This window comes from Acanthisitta chloris, unplaced genomic scaffold (genome assembly GCF_000695815.1).
Source record: "Acanthisitta chloris isolate BGI_N310 unplaced genomic scaffold, ASM69581v1 scaffold25186, whole genome shotgun sequence".
Taxonomy (NCBI): domain Eukaryota; kingdom Metazoa; phylum Chordata; class Aves; order Passeriformes; family Acanthisittidae; genus Acanthisitta; species Acanthisitta chloris.
The window spans coordinates 2969-10841 of NW_008677972.1; the positions used below are offsets into that span (position 1 = coordinate 2969).

A 7873-nucleotide genomic window follows, 5' to 3' on the forward strand; every position below is an offset into this window, starting at 1 on the left:
TCACCCTCAGTGGATTAACATACCATTGTAGCTAGACTGAACAACAGGCTGCTGTTCATCATCAGAGACCTTCTGTGACTGTGGGGCTTTGGAAGCACTTTTTGCATTTGCTTGCATTCTGTTTTGAATAGGTAGACAAATAATTGTCAGTAGGTATAAAGCTGGGAGCAGGCAACATAAAAAGAACCAGCAAAGCTCTGGAAAACCTCTAGAAGCAAATATGGCATTTTAGACAAGGTGACTGAGGGGCTTGGAAGAATATTCTGCTAATATCAGGTCAGCTTCTGAGACTGACTTCCACCAGAGCATGTCAGGTTTAGGAGCTATCACTGCTCAGAACTGGCTGCATTTCGGTCTTGTGCGGACAAACTAGGTACCAAGATTTTGAGCTTGTTCAGTTCTGGTTCAACTGAACCAGCAATGACATGGGAGAGCCAGGACATAGACTCTGGACTGTGCAGTTGGAATTAACTGGAGTCCTTTATATACATATAGGTGAATGGCACATGGATAAAGAACATACTAAGGTTGAGGAGATTAAGAGCTGATTAAGATGGCTGGAGTGGTATCACCATCGAGAAACAGAACTTGACCTTAGAAAACAGCGCTGTTTGGAGGAATGAAGCAAGCTAAAAAATATTTCGTATTTGTTACCTCAGCAGTTCCTGAATATGGAGAGACTACTCCACTCCCTGCCCCTTTTTTTGTCCTTCTGAGTTCTTTGTATCACTCCAGTCAGGATCTTCTACCTTACACTGCTCTTCTGATTTAAAACTGAAGATAGATATATATATTGGACATTTAAAGAGCCTAAATCTCAAAATGCCATTTCCTCTAGTCCTCTCCCTGCAGGCATGGCAGAAGAGACCATCCCCCACCTCTCTACAACCCCCTTTCAGGTAGTTGTAGAGAGCAATGAGATCACCCCTGAGCCACCTCTTCTCAAGGCTAAACAAACCCATTTGCCTCAGTGGTTTCTCACATGACGTGTTTTCCAGACCATTGCCCTTTGCTGGACTCACTCCACACCTCAATTTCCCTTTTTATGTGAGGGGCCCAAAACTGAACACAGTACTCGAGGTACGGCCTCACCAATGCTCAGGACAGGGGGGTGATCACTTCCCTAGTCCTGCTGACCACACTGTTCTTGATACAGGCCAAGATGCCACTGTCCTTCTTGGCCACTTGGGCACACTGTTGGCTCATATTGAACCAGCTGTCAACCAGCACTTCCAAGTCCCTTTCTGCTGAACAGCTCTCAAGTTATTCCTCCCCCAGCCTCTATGGCTGCATGAGGTTGTTGTGTTCCAAGTGCAGGACCTGGCACTTGGCCTTGTTGAACCTCATGCAGTTGTCCTCAGCCCACTGATCAAGTTGGTCCAGGTCTCTCTGTAGAGCTCTCCTACCCTCAGGCAGACCGATACTCCCACGCAAATTAGTGTTGCCTGCAAATTTGCTGAGGGTGCACTTGTCCAGATCATCAATAAAGTAGTTAAACAGGGCCAGCCCCAAAACTGAGCCCTGGGGAATACCACCAGTGACCATCTGCCAATTGGATTTAGCTCCATTAACCACAACTGTCTGGGACTGGTCATCCAGCCAGTGTGTTACGACACAGAGGCCAACTTTCTACCCATCACAGTCCACCCATCCAACCCACATGCAGCCAGGTTTTTTTCTTATGAGGATGCTGTGAGAGATGAAGTCAAACGCTTTGCTGAAGTCCAGATAGACTACATCCACAGTCTTTCCCTCATCTACTAAGTGGGTCGCTTTGTCAAAGAAGGAGATTAGGTCAGTCACGCAGGACCGTCCTTTTGTAAAACCATATTGGCTGGGCCTGATCCCCCGATTGTCCTGCATGTGCCATATAACTGCACTCAGGATGATCTCTTCCATAACCTTGCCCAGAAGTGAGGTTAGGATCACTGCTCCAGGCCCTGCTCTTGCTAAAACAGTCCAGGATGTGGTTGGTCTCCTTTGCTGTGGGTGTGCTTACTGGCTTATGTTCAAAGATCCCCAGACCCTTTCCTGTAGAGCTCTATCCCAGGTAGCTGCACTCCCCAACCTGTATAATTGTTCCATCCCAGGCACAAGGCTCTGGAAATAAAGCAAAAAATTAATAATCATTGTGTTTGCAAACCACAAATCCTTTTCTGCGAGTCCCACCATACTGGGTGCTCCTTGCACCGCTCTAAGACTCTCTCATGAAGAAAGTGAGATGCAAAGAGGTTCTGCCAGCAGCAGTAACTTCCTATGGGTGATTGGTGTGAAACAGCTTTGGTGTTCTTCATATTTGAAATGTGGATAGGGATCCTTATGTGAACAAATGGCCTTGAAGCTAACTTTCAACATTCGATATGCTTAAGAGCAAGTGAGTTCATCTCAAGAACTGTTCTATGCCAGTAAGTCAAGCACTGTTGTGTTTGTCCCTCTGTCATGATGATATACAACTGGTCTTTATAGGTCAGCTTTACTGGCACTTCTTACTGTCCTCATTTTGACTGAGAGCTAACTCTAGTATTATTTTGCTTTTTAATTTTTGTGCTTGCTTTAGTATTGCTTCCTGAAGAACATGTAGGCATCTAATCGGTACAGCAAGTATCAGTCAAACATCTCTCCATTTGATATAGGGACTTCTGATATAAACACTGGACAAGCAAGGGCATTTTAAACCACCAAGCAACCATAAGAAGATAAAATAACATTTTATTTATGATTTCAATAAACTCAGTATTTCAAAATATTGAGTTATAGATGAAGTTATCCTGACTCCTAATGAGAATGCTTCTGGCAATTAGAAATGGATGCATGCTTTCCCCAATGCATTGCCACCATTTATGAGTCTCATTCTTGCTCTGATTATGATCAGAAGCAAAATTGTAATTGATTTAGTAGGAACAGCATTCTTTCTTAAATGTGTGGATTTTAAGTTTGCTTATTTTGTTTAAGGCAGTTTGCATTAGTGGTGGAAAGAACCACCCCTTACCAGTTGCTGGCAGATCATTGACTGCTACAGGCTCCAATGGCTGCACAGAAGGTGGGAGCTCTGACAGGCCATGACACCGATGCTCAGTTTTGTGTTGACCTGCTGAAAAGACAGGTAGGGAGAAGGGCCCAGTCCAACTATGCTGCTTGGGGGAGAAGCTGTTGTTGTTCTGCCATGCCCACTGGGTGGAACTTAGCATGGACTTCACCAGAGCAGCAGGAGCATATCTATTTAACTGCAACTTGCAATTATGGTTAGAGGTGCCATCCTGCATAAAAGTACTCCTGGCACTATACAGCAACTGTAGTCCTGCAACTGCTCTGACACTGCTCCCCAAATAGGCTGTGGTTTCCAAAAGTAATTAATTTCTCCTTTTTCACTTCACAAATTTCTTTCTCTGTTCTGCCTCAGACCGCATAATAGTGGATTGATTGAGTGAAATTAAAGATCGTCTGAACATTATGTTTTACCCAGAGCAGTCTGTATTTTCCAAGCTTCTGGAAGCTACAGCAACATATTTCCTCTTGGCAATGGATATAGCTTCAAGTGCCTCACAGGACTCTGTGCCTAGTAGCAACTTTGCAGAGAAGAGTACTTACTACTCAGGGCAGAGGAGAATTGCTTTGGGTCTAGTTAGGCAGACTGGACATATAATTGTCTGCAGAACTGGGCAGAGTACATGTGATGGTTGCTGAGGGCACTGCTCACAGGAGCCCTGGAAGTTCAACAATGACAAATGTAAAGTTCAGCACCTGTAATGGCCTAGTTCTCTGCAAGACCATGGACTGGGGGCCACCCGGCTAGAGATCAGCTTTGCCAGAAAAGAGCTGGGGTTTCAACTGGACAAGTTGAACACAATTCAGTCATGTGCCCTTGCAGCAGTGATGACTAACTGCTTATGGGCCTGCATTGGCATCAGATTGAGGGAAACTTTTATTCTCCTCTGTCTGATGTTCTTGTAGTCATATCTGCAGTAGTATATCCAGTTTTGGGGCCCCAATGTAAGAAAGAGAGATTGACCAACTGAAGCCAGCCCAGTGAAGGAGCAGGGAGCTGGAGTACTTGACGTATGAGAAGACTAGATTGATAGGGGTAAGTTTAGCCCCAGGAATAAACAAGGCTTAGGGGAGATCTGATGGCTCTTTTCTATTATGCAATGTTAAGACACAGAGAAAGCAGGGAAGAGGCAACATCACCAGATTGCAGCAAAAGACATTTTATTCATGTAGAAGGGGAAAAAAATCCACCATAAGAGTTGTTAAGCATGGGAACAAGGACCCAGAGGAGTTATGGAGTCCCTGTTCTTGGAGATTTTCAGAATTTGACCAGACAAGGTCCTGAGTGACCTTGTCTGACCAGGAAGGCAGTTATCAAAGGCAGAGAACAATAGTCACAGTGTAGTATTCCGTTGAATTTCTGAATTTTTATTAGTACTTCATTATTATCAGGAGATGAAATATCCACATTCTGAGTTACTTTGGTTGTGGCAGCAGTACTGTCAGTTAATAGTAAGCATTCCTTTTACATGCTCAGATACACTGTAACAAAATATGCTGGAGCTACAAATGGATCTAAACAGCTTGCATAAAACTGGGCAGCGCAGGATCATTTCAGTCTCTCGTGCTCCTGTTAGACTTCTCAGCTCTTTTTAGATAAATGTAAAATGTATGAACAGTAAAGACTTCATGGTTGTGTGACTGTAGGACAATGAGTTGAATGACAGCTTGTTGAAATCATGTAGGTGCACAAGATTTTCTTGTACTCATCATCACAGTATTTTCCTCTTGTAGAGCTTTGCTGGTGCCTGTGAAGTGGTCATGCCTTACCAGAATAGACAAAGAAGGATTTGGACTCATTTGTCCTTCAGTAGATTGTCTCTTCATAATTGACAGCATTGAGTCCCCTGTTCAAAGTCTCTTTAAGTGCACAGAGGCAACCACATTCATTTCAAATGCTTCTCATCAGGAGACAGGAGCCAAAGGCTGGTCTCCACCTCAGCTAGACAACTAACAGTTTCTACCTGTCGATGATTTGTCTGAACATAAGTGAGTTCCCCTGTGGGATTAATGAGGAATTTCTTTAAATTTTTGAGTTTTAGGCAGTAACTGTAGTAATGGGATACCAGAACTGGTCTCTTCAGAAGGGCTCATCTGATGATAGGGGGCAAGATATGATCACTTTGTTCTGGTGACTAAACTGAAGCACAAATTAGAAACTATGGGCAAGCCCTAGGAAGATTATTTGGATCTGTGTCATATATGTTTACCCCATTGTTATGCTTTTCCTTAGGTATTATTTCTTCTGGATATGACCAGAAATAGGATATTGTACTATGGGCATGTCTGAGTTTCTGCTTATTGTAAACTATGCAGCAGCTGTGAAGAATCTGTTGCCTGCTCCAGATGATCTTTAGAGATCAAACAGAAACAGCACAGACATTTGAAGACAGATGCCCAAAGAGCCAAATTGTAGCTTAGGACCATTGCCAAACCATTGTTCGGCAACACTGCAAAGCTACCTTGGCTTTCTATACATAAGCTAGGAAATTAAATATTCTGGTTTCCAGGGGCTTTGTCATTCAGCTATACTGGAGTATGCACTACGTGTGACACTGCCTGGGGAAAAAAAAAAGACCTACTGAGCTAGCATGAAGAAGAATATCAGTTTCTCTTAAAAAAAATAAAAATTAAACATTCATTTTATGAATAAAACAAACAATTTCTATCCTGCTATTTACAAAGCCATTTGTTCTTGAACTATAACCTATTTAGAAGCTGAAGTCTTTTCAGCACTATGGCAAATGGAGAAAAGGAGTGCATTTAGAGGCAAATATACACTGCTCAGGAGATGGGCTGTCCATCCACTGCAACTGCCTGAAGGGATATTCAAAGACTGGAAGTATCCTGTGACAAGGTGCATTAACGGGAGGAAAACTAGTATCCTAGTGAAGCATCTGCTTAACAGCTTCTGTTTCTTCTAGGGCTCTCCCAAACTTTCCGTTTCAGACCCAAAAGGACTACTTTTACCCTAAGCTGATTTTATATATATTACATATATTTATCTACTAAAAGATAAAAGAACATTTGCATTGAGAATATCAGAAACTCTGAGGTCTTGCACATGTTGTCAGGACAGTCAATCCTGAGAGCTCCATAAAGAAAGACCAATGAGTTTAGCACTGAAAAGCATTAAAAGCTATGAAAACACATGTGTACATTGCTGTCTACAGTCCAAGTATTTTTAGTCAGGCAAGAAAGAGATATGCGGCAACATTTATGTTAAAACCTGATGTTCTAGCTCCCAAAAGAAAAAGCAATTTTTTTTTGTTTAAGAAGAGAATATAAATGAGAGAAAATCCATCTCACTGTACAAAAACTCATAAAGTTGAGACTTTCAGGCCAATGGAGTATTTTCTCAGCATTCTCAGCTCTCCATCCCACTGTGAATACATTTGTTATTTTCCATACAGAGCATGTTTGCAAAGAATAAACTCGTGGGTTTTTCTCAGGGAAGTGCCTCTGAGAATTAGAGGTTATCCATTGCCTGCAAAATCTGGAAGTTCATCCAGGATTAGTCCTAATAGTTAGGTCTTGCTTCAGTAGAAGGATGCACCTTCATACTGGAATCTGCCTGCAGAGCAGATCCTGGGGCTGGAGACTTGACCGTTGCTGCAGGGTACACAATGACTGCATATATGTGCCAAATGCCTCTTGAACTTGACTCCGATAAATATATAGAGCACAGGGTTGAGGCAGCAGTGGGAGAAAGCAATTATACGGCTGATATAAAAGGCAAGGTGGGAGTCTTTTTGATACTGACAGGTAGGTGATGGAAAAGTAATTAGAAAGCTGAGGATGTTGTAAGGTGCCCAGCACAGGAAAAAAGCCACCACAATAATGAGGATGAGTTTCACAGTTCTGTGCTTTCTGCGAGATCTTGCTCTGAGCAGGATTATGAGTATCTTGAAGTAACAGAATACAATGACTCCAAAGGAAAGCAGGAAGAGTACATTTCTCAGATAAATGTCCACTTTTTTCCATTTCCAGTCAGTATCGCATTTCCAGCCCTCTTCCAATCCTTCTTCAACTGTGGTGTGAATCACCTCTGGAACCACAATTAATATGCTAACAGTCCAAACAATCAAGCTCACCAGAAAACCATAGCACTGTGTCTGGGATCTCAAATTTGAAAGGGGGTTCACTACAAACAAGTACCGCAGGATAGTCATGAGAGTCAAAAAGAAAACTCCACTATAGTAGCCAGTGGAGAAAATGGCATTCACCGCTTTGCAGAGGAACTCACCAAAAATCCATCCGAAGGACTGGTCCACTACCCAGAAAGGCAGCATACAGGAGAAGACTAAATCAGAGACACAGAGATTCATGATGAAGATGTTGGTTAAAGATGTAAGGTTTTCATATTTGAATAGGATCCATAACACTAAAGTATTTCCTAGCAGGCTGAGCAAAAACACCAGAGGGTAGAGGACAGTAGTGAGATGGGTGTAAAGTATGAAATAATCACCCATTTCACAGATGTTGCTTTCAATGGAGTATTCATATGAGTAATTATCAGTTGAATCAGCTGGATAAAGCTCTTCATCCATTTGTCTGTGCAAATCTTGTGCTGGTCTCCAGCAGCTACTTCAAAGGACTGCAGCGATCAAATGAAAACTTTTGCGAAAATCAACCCAATAACTTAACTCCCACTGTGGAGGCTTCTATTTTCAGAGACAAAAAGAAGCAGTGAAACTAATTTGTCCTGGGTTTGGAAGAGAAAGAAGTAATTTCTTCTTATGACTAGTGCATGAACAGGTAAATATGAAAGATTTACCCTCAAAGCAACATCAAGATCTCAAATATTAAGAAGGCAGACTAAGATGTT

The 7873-nt window shown here is 42.4% G+C and overlaps 1 protein-coding gene across 1 annotated transcript; it reads right to left on the reverse strand.

The window, feature by feature from the left end:
- Positions 1–6584: 6584 nt before the first annotated feature.
- XCR1 (chemokine (C motif) receptor 1) lies at positions 6585–7595 on the reverse strand. Its single transcript, XM_009076726.1, has one exon. The coding sequence runs from the start codon at positions 7593–7595 to the stop codon at positions 6585–6587; it is 1011 nt and encodes a 336-aa protein (XP_009074974.1).
- Between the last annotated feature and the right edge of the window lie 278 nt (positions 7596–7873).

What these genes read in the sequence shown, in the direction of transcription:
- XCR1 (XM_009076726.1), bottom strand. Translation starts at nt 7,595, where the DNA reads ATGGATGAAGAGCTTTATCCAGCTGATTCAACTGATAATTACTCATAT.